Source organism: Impatiens glandulifera, chromosome 7 (genome assembly GCF_907164915.1).
Source record: "Impatiens glandulifera chromosome 7, dImpGla2.1, whole genome shotgun sequence".
Taxonomy (NCBI): domain Eukaryota; kingdom Viridiplantae; phylum Streptophyta; class Magnoliopsida; order Ericales; family Balsaminaceae; genus Impatiens; species Impatiens glandulifera.
The window spans coordinates 31629751-31652466 of record NC_061868.1 but is presented as its reverse complement, the minus strand read 5'-3'; the positions used below and the strand labels follow the sequence as shown (position 1 = coordinate 31652466).

The following is a 22716-nucleotide window of genomic DNA, read 5'->3' as shown; positions in this document are numbered from 1 at the left end:
AAATGTCTCAACCACAACAATTAGTATTGTTTACATATGGTTACTCATCAATTCTATATATCTCGTCATTAACTTTTGTAACACTTTTTTCCTTTAAAAATCACAAAAACTCTCTATCAATCTTCTCTACACTTATACTTTCTCTCCTCCACCACCATTTTCTCATTATTTTCACTACCACTACCACTACCACTCATTTTGAAATGTTATCATTTCAACCATCTTAACCTTCATCATCGTCAAACTTTGAAACTTAACTATCAAGATATATTTTCATATTTACTACAACTACAAAAGTTGAAAAAAAATCATTGTAAAAAAATATGACTATAAAAGTCGATACGAACTATGAAAGACTATTAAAAGTAAGTGAATAATTACCGACTATAAAAGTCGATGCCGACTATAAAAGTCGAGAAAATCATTACCAACGGTAAAGTCTATGCCGACAGTAAAAGTCAAGAAAATCATTATCGACTGTAAAATTCGATGCCAATTGTTAAAGTCGAAAAAATCATGTAAAATCGATGCAGACCATGGGTTCTTCATTTGTTCCACACCATCACTCTGTTTGTCTAGAATTTCTCATCATTAAATACATATCTACTGATAATTAACTAGCTAACATTATCACTGAAAAATTTGGCTTAAATTATTTTGTTTATTATGTAACAAACTCACGGTATGTACCACTCTAATATATACCACTCTAATTCGTTCGAGAGAAAAATATTAGAGAGTACAATATTATAATTTATAAACCTTAAAGGATCAAGAATAAAGTCAATCGCTATTATCTCAAAAGAGACTCCTGAATTTCTCCATGAGACTCTTAGATTTTGTTTACCTTAATCTCAGTACTTCAATATTAAATTTTAATTACTTATAACATTTCTTTACTATATTTTTATGTATAAATGTTAGTGAATGTAAATGATTAATCAATATCAATTTAACTCTTACATTTTCACTAGCATTTATACAAAGAAATATAGTAAACCAAAGTTACAATGAACATTTAATTTTGAACTCTGGCTTGGAATTACGGGTCTCATTGAAAAAATATAACTTTAGAAGATCCTATTTATACAATGGCTTATGTTTTTCCCATTTTACACAAACAATTATGCATCAATTACATAGAAAAAATAAATCATAACCAAAGAAAGCAATCAAAGAAAACAACAGTGAGCGAGCTTATAAACTATACCATTAAATACACAAAAAACTAGCCAATTTCTTCCATATTTATTTTCTCCATTTCCAATATTGTTTACCTCTTATCACAAAAACAATGATCTTCAGAAGTTCAATTTCTCATGATTTACCTTGAGGTGTTGAATGGAGGCCGAAATTCTCAACAGAGGAAGGTGTATCAATTTGTCAGTGTTAAGGCAGAGTGGGAGAGAGAGTAGGTTTGGCGACTTTGACCACTCCACAGTCGCTTATGTAAAGGGTTTTAAGAGGCTTGTTCCAGATTGCTCGAGCAGTTCTTGCTCTTTCATCCCCAAGAAACTCCGCCAAATCGTTGTATTGACGGATTCTTTCTCCTGGTTTGTACGTGGGTATGGAAGATATACTTGTAACCACATCCATTCCTATTAAAAAAACACGGAATTGGTCAGTGGGTTTTAACAATCAAGGATATGGCAAATTTTGGTTCATAAAATGAAAATTGATCAATCAATACCTTCAAGAACTGTTCCAAAGATTATGTTTTTGCTGTCGAGTTCCGGGCATGGACCAGGACCTGTTGTGATTAAGAACTCAACGTTTCGATAATCCGGATCCAGCTTAATATCATCATCATCGTCATTCTCCGACAAGCATAACGAGACAACGCCCGGCCTCGAGTGCTCCAACAAGAATGCACGTGAATCAACAGTTTCAGTGTTCCTAGTCACTTCCGCCGTTGTCGGCGGCTTCACCTCTCCCTTGTCGCGACGTCCTTGGCGGCCGGCAACAAAGAATTGACCGGGTAAGATCTTCTGAATTAAGGTACCCTTATAGGAAGATCCCGATGGAGTGCCGGTGCACAAAGATTTGAAATTTGCGACTGTTACAGGGACAAGGTTTCCGTAGAGACCGAGGACGAGGCGACCGAGATGCTCGGAGTCGGGACAGAGGGTTAAATCGTCTCCTCCTAGAGTTCGATTGGAGAAGTAGCTAGGACAGAAGCTGAAGTCCATGAAGATACGGTCGGTTATGGTAGTGTCGGGTGCGGCGGATTGTAGGGGTGATGCGGAGGAGGAGAGGGGGAAAGAGAGGGAAATGGCGGATGTTGAGAGGAGGATGCGACGGGAGAGATGAATGTTTTGGGTGGGGAGGAGGAGGGAAGGTGGGAGCTTGGAGGAACAGCCCATGGTAAAGTTGCAGGCATGGTGGAGAGGAGAAAGAAGAGGGGTGTAAAGCTAGTGTTTGTGAGCGTGTTTGGTTACCACATGTTGATGGTTGTATGGTCCTACTTTTGTTTAGATCTTATCCATTTGAAAATATGTTTTAATCCAAATATACCAATCAACGTATTATTATTACTAAATGTTCTTTGAGATATTAATACAGAAAAAATACTTACAATCGTTTTTAGTGACTTTCGATTTGATGATAAAGATTCTGGCCGATATTTGAGAGTTCCTCACCGATAAATCTATCCAAAATTAGCTATTTTGATTAAGAAACGAGCGAGATAACAACATAAGTTATAACGGTTTCGAGATGAACTCGATTTTAGGAATTGGAATGAGTTTGACATATGATGGTGTACAAGTATACTGTCAGTTTTAAGAGGTTAGAGTTGTTCTTAGAAGAGATGGGGCTCATGTAACATTTTGTTATTTATCATTTATGCTACTTAAGTTTGTTCTAATAATTTCGAAATTCGACACGTTTCGATAAAGAAACAAATCCAGATTTTTCAAGAATAATAGCATAAATGATAAATAACAAAATTGCAAAAGGAAATAATCAAAATGGTCACGAAAATCGCATTTTGTATTTATTTTTATGAGCGAGGCTCCACATTCTAGACGATAGTGGACGACGATAGAAAATTGGTCCCTACTCGTTCAACTTAGTTGAACTTGAGTAGATATTGTTAGAATCTTTAGTCTAATTTTTTATTCCTTAAGTCTATATTCTTAATACTCTATGTCGATAAATTAAGACAAACATAAACTGCGGAAACATACATGAATCTGAAATGAAGAACGGTTCATTAAGTTGTTCTTTGAATCTTCTCTCAATATCGAATCTTCTAGTTCTGGATCTGGACCTGGATCAAAAAATCTGATGTGGGTGGGGTTTAAGTCTTTCAACCCTCTATCGATAGCCATTGAGTGTTCTTGAGAGATGAACAACCTCTACCTTTTGTCTGATTAAAGAAACATAATAGGTAGACTCAAGGCTGTCAAAATCGAGAGTTTACGTAAAATCGTTAGACCATTGTAAACTCGTATCGTAAACTCGAATCGTAAACTCGTAAGAGTTTACTTATAAATAATATTAACTATTAAATTATAAATCATTCAAAATATTTTAAACTTAATAAATAAAAATCATTCAAAATACTTAATAAATTGTTCATAACCAACTTTTAAATCAAGAAATTAAATCATCAACATTTATCTCATTGTTAACATCAAAATTGTCTAAATCATCCATAGCATCATCAACTTCAACATCATCATCAACTTCATCATCATCATCTCTTTCTACTCCTTCTTTTTCACCATCTTCCTCGCATATTTCTTCTTCGTTTTCTCTAGATTCAGTACTATCTATAAATAAACGTGTTTGAGATGACGATGAATTATACGCATCATTTTCTTCAGTTATCCACTCATCATCAGAAGAAACATCTTCAACGTATTTTCTTAATACTTGCGTGTCATTTAACTTCATGTTGTACATGACAAATACCAAGTCATTCATTTTTTGTTGATGTAGACAATTTCTACGCTTTGTATGCACCTATAGGCAAAGAAGAATATTAATGTTATAATTTTAAACTTTGAATAATTAGGTAAACAAAAAAAATTTAATATATGTAAAAACATAAATATACCATTTCAAATGCACTCCAATTCCGTTCACATCCAGATGAACTGCAAGTAAGACTAAGTATTCTAATAGCAAACATTTGTAGCTCTGGACATTCATCACCATAAGAATCCCACCATTCAGCTGGAGACTTTGTGCTTATTGCCATTTTTGCAAATTTAGAACCAAATAATCCTCTTGCATTTTTAAATGATTCAAGCTGACTATCTATCTTACTTATCATATTTTCATCCGTTATCATCCTTTCAATACAACTATATAAACCCTTTTTAATCTGAAAATTAGATTTAAAATCACAACTATAATGATATTGAGGATTTAGATAATAACCAGCAGCATGTAAGGGTTTGTGGAGTTGAATTGCCCATCGTTCATCAATGATCTTCCAAATAAGTTCATAACTAAAATGAAGACAAACAATATATTATGAATACATAGATAAATGAATATTTTATATAATAAAAATCAATAAAAATACAAATGTTAGTATGTTACTTACTTTCTCTTTATATTGTTGAAGTTGACTCTAATCTTTTCTTTAGCTTCATCCATTTGTTCATAAATAAAACCCATGGCAGGCTTCACATCTGAATCCACCATTCTAAGTACTTTAATTAGAGGTCTCGCAACTTTGAGACATGTAATTATATTTGACCATAATCGACTACCAATAACCATTGCCTCAATTTTCTTTCCATCAACCGTACTCGAGAATGAACTTGATTTCCAATTTCTTGAACTAAACATAGTCATTAGTGGAACTTTTAAATTAATAAAACTCCCTAATGTGAGATATGCAGTGGCAAATCTTGTCTTTGCCGGTCTAATCAAGTTTCTTCCATCAGTAAAATGTCGTAACATAGATATAAGTAGAGTTCTCGAGTATATATACCTTGTTATGCTTTTGGCACTCTGAATTGTCAAGGTATGAACATGTATTTTTTTCTCAAAATCTTCTAACATGAGATCAATACAATGGGCAGCACAAGGAGTCCAATATAACCTTTTTCTTTTTTCCATCAACAATTCACCAGCTAATTTGTAATTAGCAGCATTGTCACTAACTATTTGAACAACATTCTCTTCTCCAACTTCTTCTACAATTGCATCTAACATTTGAAATATCTTATCCGCTGTCTTAGAAATGTCAGAAGTGTCAATGGAAGTTAAAAACAAATGTTCCTTTAGGACTGTTAACCAAAAAATTGCATATAGAACGTCTTTTCTTATCAGTCCAACCATCTGACATAATTGAGCAACCTGTTTTTCTCCATTCTATCTTAAAATCTCTTAACAACTCGTGTGTTAGTTCCACCTCTTTCTTTAGATATTTCACTCGTACTTCATGATAAGTAGGTGGCTTAAATCCTGGACCATGTCTAGCAACCATCTCAAGCGCTTTTTCAAAATAAGGATTTTTCACAACATTGAAAGGAATGGCACTAGTATAGAGAAAACGAGAGATCATTTGACAAGCATCTTCCCTTAAATCTTTCTTAAATATTTCACTCACTGTTTTTTGTACGTTTGATCTCTTTATAAAAGATTGTCTCGCACCTTTGTCAAATTATTTTGAAACAATTTGCATATCCTCTCCTTCATCATCTTCATTCTCATAAATATCTTTTTGTCTTTTTCTTTGTTTTGCCTCATCATTTTTCGATAAAAATTCTCTAACCTTTAATTTCACATCATCAGGAACACTAATACAAGGCTCAGCATCTTTGTGTGTACAAGCTAAATGATGTTTGAAACGATATATTCCACCCGAGAATATTTTAGAGCAAAATTTGCATTTAACTTTCTTAGAATTGCTATCAACATCAATTCCATACTCCCAACCAATATCAGATCTATTTCCCGGTTTATTCTTACTTTACTTATGAGCAACATAACCCGATAATGACATTGTTTTATAAGTTAGACCAACTCTGCAAAATATAAAACAATAATATTTTAATAAATTAGATATGTCAAATATATTTATCATCTAGTATTAATTAATAAATGATATAAAATGTATGTAATGTAAATAATCATATATTATTTTTATTGTTGTTTATGTGGACATTTTCAAATGATAAAGGAGATTATAAGTTTATAATTAACTTTTATAAATTAGGATAACTATTTAGTTAAAGAAATTATAACTAAAATGTCTAACTAAATTAGGATAAGAATAGTTGAAGTAACTAAATTAGGATTTATTATTAATAAAATAATACTATATAGATAATAGGGCAATGTCTAGGACAATGTTGAAAAGACAACACTCTGATTCATTGACAATGACTTGTCTTGTGATATGTGTGAGTTGGAACTTATCACCATCTAACGGTAAAAAACAATAAAGTAAAAGTAAAGATACAATGAAGAATGAAAGAAATAGATATTACCTGATATTTAGAAGAAGAAAGGAAGAAGAGCACGGTCAAGAAAGGAAGAAGAGCACGGTCGGTGGTAGTGTTTTAGAGAGAGAAACCTTTAAGTTCTTCATTATCTTCCATTGATGAAAAAAAAGAAATATGTTTACGATTTGTCAAGCTTAGATTCAAACAAAAGATGCAATTATTTTGAAGAAGTCGAGGAGTCTTCATTAATACGAAGTAGTTGAGGTAATATTGGTTTAAATTTTGATATTTGAAAATGAGGAAAAGTAGAAATAATAAAACTTACCGATTTTTTCGTTTTTAACGTTTTCAACGGTTTGACCGAGTCAACACGCGAGTTAGCTTCGATTTTACACTTTTGCGATTTCTTTTGACTCGTGACTCGATTTCTTTAAGTAAAAACGCAAACTCGGACGAGTTTACGAGTTGACTCGCGATTTTGACAGCACTGGGTAGACTATCTATATGGGTTGTGGACCTAGACCTAATATACCAATTTATTATTCGGCTCATCAACGAAATAATAAATGATATTCCTACTTCTACACAAATATATCCCCATATTTATTATAGATGAATAATAAGCCCATAATCTTTATACTTTAATAGAACACTTTAATTGAATTTTTAATCTTTATATGATAACAACTAATACACAATTACTAAATAATATATGTACTCAAATATTGGAAATAATTCCAACAATCTCCCACATCGGTCATATATATATATATATTTTCTTCAATTGTATATTATAATCTTAAGACTTCAAAATATTGTTATCATTTCCAAATACATCTATATCAATCTCGTCCAGCAATTATATAAATATAGGATTAAAGCGATTTTTGTTACATTAGTTCGTAACTAAACCCTCAATAGTCACATATGTCAATACAATCAAATGACATAGATTAAACATGGGTGTATAGTGTGGATATTAACATTAGTGTGATCTTTAACATGTCTAATACCAACTAGTTCTCCTTTATTCTTTATATAGATCAATTTGAATAATTTTATAATCTTGATTTATTTAAAACTGAATCTTTAATTTTTTTAGAAACTGAATCTTTAATATGCACATAAATTTCAAATTATATTATACAAGCATCACAATACAAACTCCCACTAAAAATGTATATCATCTAAATATGCAATATTCATATATATGAACAATATGTTCAGGAAAGACCTCAGATAGAAAATACTTAGAGAACTGATCCGTAATTTAAGAGTTTGTCCAAATATGCTCAATAGATAACTAAACATTCTGAATTCTTTATTTTCTAAATAGTTCGACTTAGTCGAACTCATATTACTCTTAAAGTAAAAGAACAGTAGATTATTGTCATGTAATATCTTTAGTAGTCTTTCTATATATCATTCATAATTTGCAACCTCGTGACAAAATTTTGTAGTTAGATTCTTCAAATGGATGTCACAAAATACAAAATAAATTCTACCATCATGTTGAAATAATTCTAGTGTCTTCTTAACACTCTTACAAGAATAAATTCTTTCAACTAATAATTAAATAAAAATTATGTGGCACGAATTTCCGACTATTTTGTGTATCCAACAAAATTCGAATCAAAATACCAAATGATCTCTATCTGATTCGATTTCACTATATGAGTATGTAATGTTTTGTTATTAAAATGTCACATTACTTGTTTGGTTGCTTTCTTAATGATCTAAACTAGGATCCTTCAAGTATTTGTCTAACATCATAAATATACTTAATTTCTTGATTCATATGATTTTGAGCGTACATTAAACTTTTGTTTAAGGAGTCTTTTGTATTTTATTTTCAAAGCTAATCTTGAAGTACTTATGAAACTAAATTTCTCTTTAGATCTTTTAGAATATCCAACAATTAACATCTAATAATTCTTTAGTCCAATTTATATTCTTTGGACCTATAAGGCCTAACCTTAATTGGACAACCCCAAAAGAATTCACTAGTTGTTTTAGTTGAAAATTTATTCGGTATATAAGTTGTAGTTCTTAATTATTCTTTCCAAATAAATCATAAATGTTTGTTTCCAAATAAAGAGTATTTGATGTAGTTCTTTATTTCTTCATCTTTAATATGAATTGTCATTGCATGCGCCGATGTTTCTTTCACCATCAATTGACTTTTGACAACTAACTCAATCTTCAAATAAAGAGTATATAAAATATTTCTTGATTTTCTCATCTTTAATTTGAATTATCAATGCCTACGCCGATGTTTCTTTCACCATCAATTGACTTTTGACAACTAACTTAACCGTACATCAACACATTACTTTAGACATCAAATGTATATGAGTAACGAAGTTAAATTACTCTTAGAACAAAAAAAACTTTAATATATATTCTTTTATGCATCATTTTCTTTAGTAATTTTTTTAGCTACAACATCTATAATTCTTACAACTTCATTACTTTATTATCTTTTAAAGTATTTATTAAGTGAACACTATTTATGTTATTTTTGTTTCAATCTTTTATTTTCTTACACACAATATGATGTGAGTTCATATAGAGACTAAGTCTCCCTTTATACAACTGTAATTCATATCAATTAACTTAAGTATGAATAACAAAATTCAAATTGGATGCATGAGAATACATTAGTGTAACTCTAACTTTAATGAATTTAATTTTGAAACAAAATGAAACATATATTATAGTATATTTCTTATGATATATTTATTCAAATAATACCCTTAGCAATTTTAACATTTTTAGATATAACTCTTAAAAAAAATCAAATTCTAAATAAACTTTAAAACTTTATCATATAAATTTAACTTAAGATGTTGATAAGAAAATCGTATAAACAAAAGTATTAACTTAATTAGATAACAAAAAAAAAATGAACAACCATACTCACAAAAAATTAATAATCACATAAATTCAAAATAATGTTACGTTTCTTCATAAGATACTAAACACAATATTAATATGTAGCATTTGAACATTAAATATTAACTTGCACACGATACTCTTTATTAGTAATCAAATATTAAAAATAATTCATGTCAAACAATTGGTTATCTTTGGATAGTCCAATTACTCACATGACACACCAAATAATTGTTACATATTTATTACCACATGTGCATAATGTTATTCCTTTTGGGCCAATTAAATAACCGCATCAATTACATACACACTACCTTCTTAATTTATAAAATATATTAACCTACACAAGAGAGCCTACATTGGTAGGATGTTGCTTCAATTAATTGATTTAATAAACTAATAACTTATGTACATACTATAAGTGTGTAACTCGACCAATTATTAAACTTCATTTTGTCCGATTAATAACCGCATAGTTACAAACACAACCGTCTTAATCTTATAAAACAAATATATTTTATAAATTAATAATTTGTACATTATTTAAATTTGTAATACGACCAATTATTAATATTCCTTTGGGCCAATTAACAACCGCATAATTACAAATTTAAGTGGGTCTAAAATTGTACCAAATTTTGAATATGTTATTAATATTAAAAAAATGCATAAATTCCATATATGTATATCACAAAACAAATAATTGTGATTTTACTTATTACTCAAGGATTTCTTAATATCATTATATATACATAAAGACCTAAATATGCAAATATATATATTTATATATGAATGTTTAATATAATAATTCATCCAAATATAATTAAGAGAATAATTATTAATTTTCTTAATTCTTGATAAATATTATAAAAAAGTTATTGAAATTATTTATTTATTCTTTAATTATTAATAATAAAAAAATAATAATGAATATTTTCATTCTTTATTTTCTTTCTCTTTATTATTTATTATTGACTTTTTTCTTAATTTCTCAATAAATATTTATTTTCTTAATTTATTAATTATTTATATATAATTATTTATTAATTATTTATACATGTTATATTGGACGGAAGGACTCTAAAGAGTTTTAAATTGATGAGACATTCAAATCTCTTCTCATGTAAAATATTGTCTTGTGATGTAAGTTCATATAAAGAAAAGGTATGTGTTGTAAAGATCCGGTGCAACTGTATCATCACATTTGTTGGTTGGACATTTTTCATGACGATATAAGTCATAATAATGTCAAACTAAATGCGATGAATATCAAAATTTTAAAAGAAGACATACTCTTGATGATCTTCCTTGCTCCTTTGACATTAAAAATTATTATAGAAATATTAGTAAGAGTGATATCTAATAAGAATTTTTTATAAAAAAAAACAAAAGAATATAAGAGTAATTATTTATAAAAAGAGTGTTAAAATCGTATGAACTCACAATCATGTCATGATCGTATCGTCTTGTGTTTATGTCATGTCCAACCTACCACTCGAGTGAGATAATATCGTATCGTATCGTTCCGTACTAATATCGTGTTGGATTGCGTCGGTTCGTGTTACTCCAACATATTGCTCAACTATGAACATTAAATTCTACTAGTGGTGTGCCCAATTTTATCTTTGTATAATACATATTGTAATAAATAAAATGAACAAAATATAATTTTAAAACACAATATTTCAAAGTTAGTTAAATTTTGTACTAAAAGTTATATACCCGTTATATTGGGCAGATAGGTTCTCGAGAGTTTAAAATTGACGAGACCTTCAAATCTCTTTTTATGTAAAATATTGTTGCGTGATCTTCTAAAGAAACATTATGTTTCATAAAGATTCGGTGCAACAGTATCATCACATTTGTTGGTTGGACATTTTTCATGACGATATAAGTCATAATCAATCTCTAACTAAATGTGATGAATATCAAAATTTTAAGAGAAGACATATTCTTGATGATCTTAATCACACCTTTAAGAGTGATATCTAATAAGAATTTTATAAAATAAATAAAAAGAATATAAGAGTAATTCTTATAAATAAGATGTTATATTATTTATAAAATGAGTGTTACGATCGTATAAATTCATAATTATGTCGTGATCGTGTTGTATCGTGTCCAACTCATGACCCGAGTGAGATAAAATCGTATTGTGTCGTTCCGTACTAATATCGTGTTGGATCATCTCATTTCGTATTGATACAACTCATTATCCAACTCTAATTTGAACATTGAATTTTATGGGTGGTGTGCCCAATTTCACTTTTGTATAATATAAACTGTAATACAAAATATTCATTTAAAACACAATATTTCATATTTAGTTAAATTTTGTACTAAAAGTTATATTTCATAGTTCGTTAAATTTTGTACTAAAAGTTATATACTTGTTATATTGGACGGATAGGCTCCAGAGAATTTTAAATTGAAGAGACCTTCAAATATATTTTATGTAAAATATTGTCGCGTGATCTAAGTTCTTATAAAGAAACATTATGTGTCGTAAAGATTTGGTGCAATGGTATCATCTATTTGTTATTTGGACATTCTTCATGACGATATAACTCATAATCAATGTCAAACTAAATGCGATGAATGTCTAAATTTTAAGAGAAGACATACCCTTGATGATCTTCATGGCTCCTTTGACATTTACAATTATTATAGAAACATTAATAAGAGTGATATCTAATAAGAATATTTTATATAAAATTAAAAGAATATAAGAGTAATTATAATATTATTTATAAATGAGGGTTATGACCGTATAAACACATGATCGTGTCGTCTCGTGCTTGAGTCATGTCTAACCCACAACCCGAGTGAGATAATATCGTGTTGGATCGTGTTAGTTCGTGTTGATCCATCCCATTGCCCAACGGTAATTTGAACATTAAATTATACTATTGGTGTGCCCAATTTCACCTTTGTATAATATATATTGTAATAAATAAAATGTTCAAATTATAATTTTAAAGCACAATATTTCAAAGTTAGTTAAATTTTGTATAAAAAGTTATATGCCCGTTATATTGGGAAGATAGGCTCTAGAGAGTTTTAAATTGACAAGACCTTCAAATCTCTTTTTATGTAAAATATTGTTGTGCAATCTTCTAAAGAAACATAATGTGTCGTAAAGATTCAGTGAAATAGTAACATCACATTTGTTGGTTGGACATTTTTCATGACGATATAAGTCATAATCAATGTCAACTAATTGTGATGAATATCAAAATTTTAAGAGAAGACATACTCCTGATGATCTTCATGGCACCTCCTTTAAGAGTGATATCAAATAAGAATTTTATAAAATAAAATAAAAAGATTATTAAATTAATACTTATAAATAAGATGTTATATTATTTATAAAATGAGTGTTACGATCATATAAACTAATAATCGTGTCGTGATCGTATTTTCTCGTGCTTGTGTCGTGTCCAACTCACGACCCAAGTGAGATAAAATCATATTGTGTCGTTCCGTACTAATATCGTGTTGGATCTTGTCATTTTGTGTTGATCCAACTCATTGTCCAACTATAATCAGAACATTAAATTCTATGGGTGGTGTGTCCAATTTCACCTTTGTATAATACAAACTGTAATAAATAAAATGAACAAAATATTAATTTAAAACACAATATTTCATAGTTGGTTAAATTTTGTACTTAAAGTTATATACCCGTTATATTGGACAGATAGGCTCTAGAGAGTTTTAAATTGACGAGACCTTCAAATCTCTTTTTATGTAAAATATTGTCGCGTGATCTAAGTTCTTATTAAAAAACATAATGTGTCGTAAAGATACGATGCATCGGTATCATCACATTTGTTGGTTTGATATTTTTCATGACGATATAAGTCATAATCAATGTCAAACTAAATGCGATAAATATCAAAATTTTAAGAGAATACATACTCTTGATGATCTTCATGGATCCTTTGACATTAACAATTATTATAGAAACTTAGTAAAAGTGATATCTAATAAGAATTTGTTATAAAAAAAACAAAAGAATATAAGATTAATTTTTATGTTTTTATAAAAGGAGTGTTACAGTCGTATAAGCTCATCATCGTATCGTGATCGTGTCGTCTCGTGCTTGTGTCATTTGAACCCACAACTCAATTGAGATAATATTGTATAATGTCATTCCGTACTAATATCGTGTTGGATCACGTCGGTTCGTGTTACTCCAACATATTGCCCAACTTTAATCTGAACATTAAATTTTACAGGTGTTGTACTCAATTTCACCTTTGTATATTATAAACTATAATAAATAAAATTATCAAAATATAATTTTAAAACACAATATTATAAAGTTAGTTAAATTTTGTACTAAAAGTTATATACCCGTTATATTGGGCGGATAGGCTCTATGGAGTTTTAAATTGACGAGACCTTCAAATCTCTTTTTATGTAAAATATTGTTGTGTGATCTTCTAAAGAAACATTATGTGTCGTAAAGATTTGGTGCAATAGTATCATCACATTTCTTGGTTGATCATTTTCATGACGATATAAGTCACAATCAATGTCCAACTAAATGTGATGAATATCAAAATTTTAAGAGAACATATACTCTTGATGATGTTCATGACACTTTTAAGAGTGATATAAAATAAGAATTTTATAGAATAAAATAAAAGTATATAAGAGTAATTCTTATAAATAAGATATTATATTATTTATAAAACGAGTGTTACAATCGTAAAAACTTATAATCATGTTGTCTTGTGCTTGTGTCGTGTTCAACTCACGACCGGAGTGAGATAAAATCATAATGTGTCGTTTCTTACTAATATCATGTTAGATCGTGTCATTTTGTGCTAATCCAACTCATTGTCCAACTCAACCAGAACATTAAATTCTACAGGTGGTGTGCCCAATTTCACCTTTGTATAATATAAACTGTAATAAATCAAATGAATAAATTATTAATTTAAAACACAATATTTCATAGTTAGTTAAATTTTTTACTAAAAGTTATATACTTGTTATATTGGACGGATAGGCTTTAGAGAGTTTTAAATTGACAAGACCTTCAAATCTCTTTTTATGTAAATATTGTCGTGTGATCTAAGTTCTTATAAAGAAACATTATGTGTTGTAAAAATTTGGTGCAATGGTATCATCACATTTGCTTGTTGGAAATTTTTCATGACGATATAAGTCATATCAATGTCAAACTAAATGCGATGAATATCAAAATTTTAAGAGAAGAAATTCTCTTGATGATCTTTATGGCTCCTTTGACATTAACAGTTATTATCAAAACATTAGTAATAGTGATATTTAATAATAATTTTTTTTAAACAAAAGAATATAAGAGTAATTATTATATTATTTATTAAATGAGTGTTACGATCGTATAAACTCATAATCGTGTCGTCTCGTACTTGTGTTATGTCCAACCCACAACATGAGTGAAATAATATTGTATTGTGTCTTTCTGTACTAATATCATGTTGAATCACGTCGGTTCTTGTTAATCCAACACATTGTCCAACTTCAATCTAAATATAAATTTACTAGTTGTGTGCCCAATTTCACATTTGTATAATATATATTGTAATAAATAAAATGAACAAAATATAATTTTAAAACACAATATTTCAAAGTTAGTTAAATTTTTTTCTAAAAGTTATATACCCATTATATTGGACGGATAGGCTCTCAAGAGTTTTAAATTAATGAGACCTTCAAATCTATTTATATGTAAAACATTATTGCGTGATCTTCTAAAGAAATATTATGAAAAATATTGTTGCGTGATCTAAGTTCTTATAATGAAACATTATGTGTTTTAAAGATTTGGTGCAATGGTATCATCACATTTGTTAGTTGTACATTCTTTATGACGATATAACTCATACTCAATGTCAAACTAAATGCGATGAATGTCTAAATTTTAAGAGAAGACACACTCTTGATGATCTTCATGACTCCTTTGACATTAATAATTATTATAGAAACATTAGTAAGAGTAATATCTAATAAAAAAATTTATAAAAATAAAATAAAATAATATAAGAGTAATTATTATATTATTTATAAAATGAGTGTTACGATCGTATAAACTCGTGATCGTGTTGTCTCGTGCTTGTGTCATGTCCAACCACAATCCGAGTAATATAATATTGTGTTGGATCACGTCGATTCGTGTTGATCCATCACATTGCCCAACTGTAATTTGAACATTAAATTCTATTAAATTCTATTGGTGATGGGTCCAATTTCATCTTTGTATAATATATATTGTAATAAATAAAATGATCAAATTATAATTTTAAAACACAATATTTTAAAGTTAGTTAAATTTTGTACTAAAAGTTATATACCCGTTATATTGAGCAGATAGGCTCTAGAGTATTTTAAATTGACGAGACCTTCAAATATTATTTTATGTAAAATATTATTGTGTGATCTTCTAAAGAAACATTATGTGTTGTAAAGATTTAATGCAATGGTATCCTCACATTTTTTACTTGGACATTCTTCATGACGATATAACTCATAATCAATGTCAAACTAAATGCGATGAATGTCAAAATTTTAAGAGAAGACATAATCTTGATGATCTTCATGGCTCCTTTGACATTAACAATTATTATAGAAACATTAGTAAGAGTGATATCTCTAATAACAATATTTTATAAATAAAATAAAATAATATAAGAGTAATTATTATATTATTTATAAAATGAATGTTACGATTGTATAAACTCGTGATCGTATCGTCACGTGCTTGTGTCATGTCCAACCCACAATCCGAGTGATATAATATCGTGTTGGATCGCGTCGGTTCGTATTGATCCATCCCATTGCCCAACTGTAATTTGAACATTAAATTCTATTAGTGGTGTGTCCAATTTCACCTTTGTATGGGTAGTAGTGGAAGAGGAGGAAAGAAAGTCAAATGGACCGTTCTCTGCAAACTGAAGGACGAGGGAGGCATCGACTTGAAGAATTGTATCGAGTGGAATAAGGCTCTAACCTTCAAGCATATGTGGGCTTTGGAGCGCAATCAGGATTCACTATGGATCAAATGGGTGCATACGAGGTTTATGAAATACGAAACCGGCATCTAGACCTGCAAAATTCACGAAGGTATGAGCTGGTCTTTGAAAAAGATTCTTAAACTAAGAAGCGATATTGCAGATCTTTATGACATCCGACTAGAGGACAGGAAAGGCACTCTATTCTAGCACGACCCCTGGTTCGAAAACCAGTCTATCATCGACAAGGATGAGTTTCAAAATACCCGTATCAGAAGGGATTACGCAAAAGCGAAAATCAGAGACATCAAAGACGGGAATTGGAACTTGCTCTTGAGAAGAATTCCAGAAGGAAAGAGGATACTTGATCATATAAGTAACATACAACTACACGACAAAACGGATATTCATGAATGGAAAGCTGAGGACAATGGGAAACTGGTATTGAAGAAAATAGGGGAGGTAATCTGGGAAAAGGCGCAGAAAGTAGAATGGGCTCCTCTTGTATGGTCAACGAATATTATCCCTCGACACCAGTTCATCCTATGGCTCTCTTTTTGGGAATGAATCATCACTCGTGATCGTATCAGCAAGTATATGAGTATCTCGGACGCGAGTTGTCTTCTATGCATATGAATAGAAGAAGTCATAGATCACATATTCGGGATCTACTGTATTGCTTCAGAACTTTGGGACAGATTCTATAAAAGCCTGGAGTTGATTAGTTTCCCGAGCGAATGGAATGAAATCAAGGAAGCAACACTACTAAAAGCCAAGGGAAATAGATTTACAACAAGTGTATTCAAGTGCGTCTTTGGAGTAGTGGTGTATAACATTTGGCAAGAACGGAATGCAAGGGTATATGACAAAACCCACAGGAGCATTGACGAGTTATGGAAAGATATTGTATAGGATTGTAGCGCCCTCGCGAGAACGTGAAGAGGAATTCCAAGCACGGAGCATAACTAGAATATCTGCAGTAACTGGAGTTTACTATTTTTTAAACTCACTAGAATTGAAAACATTTGAAACAGATAACTCATTTACATTTTTAGCTTTTATTCAGAATGTTACGACTTCAAAATCATTCTAGGCCTGTCTAGAATGATCTCTTAAACTTTTGGTTTTTTTTCCTATTTTTGGGAATTTTTAATGAAATGACGCTAAGTCGTTTTTCCCAATATATATATATATATATTGTAATAAATAAAATAATCAAATTATAATTTTAAAACACGATATTTTAAAGTTAGTTAAATTTTGTACTAAAAATTATATACTCGTTATATTGAGGAGATAGGCTCTAGAGAGTTTTAAATTGACGAGACCTTCAAATATTATTTTATGTAAAATATTGTTGTGTGATCTTCTAAAGAAACATTATGTGTCGTAAAGATTTACTGCAACAGTAACATCACATTTGTTGGTTGGACATTTTTCATGACGATATATGTCATAATTAATGTCCAACTAAATGTGATGAATATCAAAAATTTAAGAGAAGACATACTCTTGATGATCTTCATGGCACCTTTAAGAGTGATATCTAATAAAAAATTTATAAAATAAAATAAAAAGAATATAAGAGTAATTCTTATAAATAATATTTTATATAATTTATAAAATGAGTGTTATGATCTGTTTGGAAAAATTAAGAGTTATTAACTTAGAACAAATTGTTTGGAAAATTTTAGTAAAGAGTTAATTAACAGAAAATGCTAAATATTAATCAATTGAGTTTTGATGATGTTTAAATATGAACGAAGCTAAGTCGTCTAATTATTTCTATGCAGGTGCATCAGATTTGGCTAACTTAGACGTGGTCTAAGCAGGCTAATTAGACGTGTTATCAGTTAGACGTGTCAGTCTAATAGATACGTAATTAGATGTGTTAGTTTAACAGATACATAGTTAGATGTTCCAGTTTAACAGATACGTAGTTAGACGTGTCAGTCTAATAGATACGTAGTTAGACGTTCCAGTCTAACAGATACATAGTTAGACGTACAAGTCTAACAGATACATAGTTAGACGTGCCAATCTAACAGATATGTACTTAGACGTGCCAATCTAACAGACACATAGTTGGACGTGTCAGTCTAACAGATACGTAGACGTGGTCTAAGTAGGATAATTAGACGTGTTATCTGTTAAACGTGTCAGTCTAACAAATACGTAATTAGACGTGTTAGTTTAACAGATACGTAGTTAGACGTTCCAGTTTAACAGATACGTAGTTAGACGTGTCAGTCTAACAGATATGTAGTTAGACGTGCCAGTCTAACAGATACATAGTTAGACGTGCAAGTCTAACAGATACATAGTTAGACGTGCCAATCTAACAGATATGTAGTTAGACGTGCCAGTCTAACAAATACATAGTTAGACGTGTCAGTCTAACAGATACGTAGTTAGACGTGCAAGTCTAATAGACACGTAGTTAGACGTTGGCGTCTAACTCCTTCAGATTAGTCTGAAGTGGTATGTAGTTAGACGATGTAGTTTAACTCCATTTGACGTGGTAGTCTAACTCCATTAGACTTGGTGGTCTAGTGGAACTCGCTGTTAAACATTGGCGTCTAACTCCCTTAGACTTGAAAGTCTAATGGGGCACGTCTATTGCCTCGCTTCAGTAGCCGTTTGATGTTAGCTTACGTCTACCCACATTCAACTAGTTGTACGCTACTCCTGCTCCACTTTCTCTTGTAGACTAGTACGCCAGCTATTTGCATCAAACGAATGAACGCCACGTACGCAGATATCCCTCATACTACTTGTTCAGTACAAGACAGTTCCAGAAGGATATCCGGTGCACTACCATTCATTACGGCCACGATCCATGAGCATAGAGTCTATTGTACTCTTGTACTATGGAGGCTTTCCAATGGGCGATTGTCACGTGTCCATGAATAAGATTCGACCGTTGGTGTCCTTCTCCTACAAATAAATGCTCAAGGACAACGACCGAATCACTGGTTACTCTGCTCATTTCCTACAATCTTACTCATCACTCTTGCACTTACTAATTGTACATCATTTTCAAGTTTAAGAGAGAGAATCAAAAACACTGTCTTGCTGAGAGATATTATTGATTATATTGTAAGTTGAACATAGTGTGTTCTGTTTAACAAAGTGTTAGCTATTTAGTAAGTTGTATTTGATTCAAAGAAGTTTAGTGAAATCCTTCTAGTTGTTGGAAGAAAGGGTGACGTAGGAGAGATAGCTCTGAACATCCATAAACAACTTGTTGTGTTCTTTACCTTCAGTCTTTCATCATTCATTGGTTCAAAGCTTCAAACCCAAACAAACAGCTCCGCACTTGAATCATTTCATGAGTTTGTGAAGGTTTGCGAAGAATAGAAAGTGATATTAATCCTTAACAGGATTTCTATCAATCCGTTTATCTGAAGTTTCTAACAATAGTAAAAACCCCGTCTCTATTGATTGCACCAATCCTATCAATTGGTATCAGAGCTTTGTTTTCTATTCTCAAGCAACAAGAACCTAAATCATGTCGAAAGATGCCAGTTCCTCCAAGATTCCTATATTTTCGAAAGAAAACTACATGGTGTAGAAGAAAAGAGTTTGTGCCCATCTTGCTTCCTTGCACGATGACATGTGGAGTGTTGTCACTAAAGGACCCATCAAGATCGACAAAGAAAAATCTGAATGGACAATTGAAGATCAGAGGAAGAACAACCTCGACAACTTGGCCATGGACATCTTGTACAGATCCCTTGACGACAGCATGTTAAACTACATCATTTCTTGCGAGTCTACCAAAGAAATTTAGGACAGACTCACTCAACTCTGTGAAGGCAACGTGCAAACTAAAGAGAACAAGATCACGGTTGCCACCCAATAGTTTGACAACTTCAAGTTGCGTCCAGAAGAGACGATGACTGAGTTTGATGCAAGATTCAGTTATATTGTCACCACCCTATCCATCCTTGGCAAGACCTACAGCAACAGAGAGATTGATATAAAGGTCCTGCGAGCTTTAACTAGGGAGTGGGACATCAAGACTATGACGATGAGGGAGTCCAAAGACCTTAATAAGATGGAGTTCTTCGACTTGTTTGTCGATTTGAAGGCCTATGAGTTTGAGTTGAACTCGAGGAATGAAGAGGAGCACCCCACATCTGCTATCATTACCAAGGCTTTGGTGTCTTCCGAGGAGTCATTTGTTGCCAATGAAGAAAAGGCGTCTGCCAAGTAGCTCAGCAGCGACGCAATGGCTCCTCTCGTGAAGAAATTCGAGAAATACATGAAGAAGAGCATTCCTAACTCAAGCTCTTCAAATAACACCAATGATGATAAAGCTAAATCAAAAGATAATGTTACGTGTTTGAACTGTGGTATTCTAGGTCATTACAAGTCGGAGTGCAAAAAACCGAAACGTGATGAGAAGAAGAAAGACAATGAAGGCAAGTTGAAGGCCCTCATTGCGGCCGACAGCAAGGCCAAATGGATGCAAAGCGACTCAGATTACTCATCATCCAGCGATAGTGATGATGAAGAGGTTGCTTGCTTCATGGAAAGAGAAGAGGAATAATCTGAGGAATCTGAGGTATTGGATCTCTCTCCAGAGGATTTTTCACGAGATGAAGTAGTGGCTGTACTAAATGATATAGTCTCGGAGTATAAAAACTGTGAAAATCTCAAAAAAAAAAGTTCAGAATTTGAAAATGATGAACCGCCTTTTTCTCAAACCTTCGAGTCAAAAGTTTTTGAAAACATGGATGAGCTTTCATCTGAGAATGAAATGCTCAAAGAAAAGATTCAAATCCTCTCTTCTGAAAACCAACGTTTAACCTACATTATAAATTCTTGAACAAGGTCTAGAGAAGCTGTCAAATATCAGATTAGTCTGTTGAAGCCTGTCAGATATAAATTCTGTTTAAGATTTGATAGCAATGACTCAAACAAGTCCCTATTTTGATTTCAATCATATTTGATGGGTGTTTACACTGTTAGAAAAATTAAGTAAGTCAATTTTAAACTGGCCAACGATTACAAGTTTTGAATATTTATTCTAAATAATCAAAAAGGGAGAAATTGTTAGAAAAATAAACCGTTAAGTCATATCAAGTATATTAATTGGTTTAAATATATCAAGAAGGTGCTGTAGCGTAGTGGTAAACACCCATGCCTGTCACACAGGTGACCAAGGATCAAATCTCACCGACTGCAAATAATATTTAAAGTTTTGCTATTTCAGGGAAGCTGAGCAAAATCTGAAATTTACCTATAGGTAAGATCGGCTCGACAATGTATACCGGCTCAGTCAACCGGAGTTCGGTCAAGAAGCTCGGTCAAAGCGTTCGGTCAAGAAGTTCAAAATCCGGACAGGTTCAACCTGTGTGCAAAAATTCGGACAGGTTCAACCTATGTGCAAAAATCCGGACAGGTTCAAGTTCAGGACCGGTTGAGTTTTAAACCGAAAGAACGGTCAAGAAATCTATCAGGTCAGAATATCAAACAGCCAGAAGAAGCAAATAAACAAACCTGAAGTTATTAGGTCAGAATATCAAACCGGCCAGAAGAAGCAAATGAACAAACCTGAAGTTATCAGGTTGAATATCAAACCGGCAAGAAGAAAGCAAATAAACAAACCTGAAGTTATGAGGAACGGTCAAGAATCTGACCGGTCAAGAATCCAACCGGTCAAGTAATCAAACCGATTAGAAGAAGAAGCAAAGTATGTATCCGAAATCGGAAGTTATCCGGTTAACCTGAAGCCATGAACAACCGGTAGACATCCTAAACCGAAATATAGTATCCAACCGGAAAACCGATGAGAATACTACTTAGAGAAAGAAGTCAAGAATATCAAACTAAGTACAGCTTACAAATCGGTGCAAACAGATACTTTGGGTATCTACAGAAGATAACATTAAATGATCAGACTGTGACATTGCCATATCCATACAAGTCTGATGATACTCTGCAGGCTGCAGAAGATTGCCTAAAGAGATATTTCCACTCTGGGATAAGTCAGAGGTGCAACCTTCCAAGTGCAGGTAACTGTCCAACCGACAGTTGCCATATTGAGTAAAGGACAAACCTAGCCGGTTTGACCGTCATGTCTGAAGATTTGACCTCCAGATCTGAATCACTGAACCTCTGCTCAACCAATCAGATTCAAGGAAATGAAATGTGACCGTTGGCACATTTCACCTATAAAAGAAGGTGTTGAAGAGGAATGAATGCAGTGGTTACAAGTTCTGAGAGTTTTCTACAACCTATGTCACAAATTGTGTTTCATCTCTCTAAGATTAAGAGCTCAAGTGTGTATTTGAAGTTAGATTACAACTTCGATTAAAATTGTACGGGTGTTATCGAGCAGGAAATAAGTCTCGATCGGATTGTGTTATCGAGCATGAAATAAGTCTCGATCGGATTGT

General features: G+C 31.6%; 2 protein-coding genes across 2 annotated transcripts; both read right to left on the bottom strand.

Annotated features, from left to right (window-relative positions):
• Nucleotides 1-1062: 1062 nt before the first annotated feature.
• LOC124945095 (peptidyl-prolyl cis-trans isomerase CYP28, chloroplastic) lies at nucleotides 1063-2395 on the bottom strand. The gene is made up of 2 exons (XM_047485466.1): nucleotides 1691-2395; nucleotides 1063-1598 (listed from the first exon to the last, which is right to left on the bottom strand). Exons 1-2 carry the CDS (start codon nucleotides 2361-2363, stop codon nucleotides 1390-1392), a joined length of 882 nt encoding a protein of 293 aa, XP_047341422.1. The 5' UTR covers nucleotides 2364-2395; the 3' UTR covers nucleotides 1063-1389.
• A 1202-nt stretch (nucleotides 2396-3597) lies between these two features.
• LOC124909740 lies at nucleotides 3598-5449 on the bottom strand. The gene is made up of 5 exons (XM_047450388.1): nucleotides 5320-5449; nucleotides 4952-5249; nucleotides 4559-4798; nucleotides 4064-4460; nucleotides 3598-3969 (listed from the first exon to the last, which is right to left on the bottom strand). The coding sequence occupies exons 1-5, from the start codon at nucleotides 5447-5449 to the stop codon at nucleotides 3598-3600; spliced, it is 1437 nt and encodes a 478-aa protein (XP_047306344.1).
• Between the last annotated feature and the right edge of the window lie 17267 nt (nucleotides 5450-22716).

Coding starts and splice junctions, on each gene's coding strand:
- LOC124945095 (XM_047485466.1), bottom strand. CDS start 2,363: ATGGGCTGTTCCTCCAAGCTCCCACCTTCCCTCCTCCTCCCCACCCAA. Junction 1,599..1,690: donor CTTTGGAACAGTTCTTGAAG/GTATTGATTGAT, acceptor TTTTTTTAATAG/GAATGGATGTGGTTACAAGT.
- LOC124909740 (XM_047450388.1), bottom strand. CDS start 5,449: ATGGTTGCTAGACATGGTCCAGGATTTAAGCCACCTACTTATCATGAA. Junction 5,250..5,319: donor GATAGAATGGAGAAAAACAG/GTTGCTCAATTA, acceptor TTTGGTTAACAG/TCCTAAAGGAACATTTGTTT. Junction 3,970..4,063: donor ATTGGAGTGCATTTGAAATG/GTATATTTATGT, acceptor CTTTGCCTATAG/GTGCATACAAAGCGTAGAAA.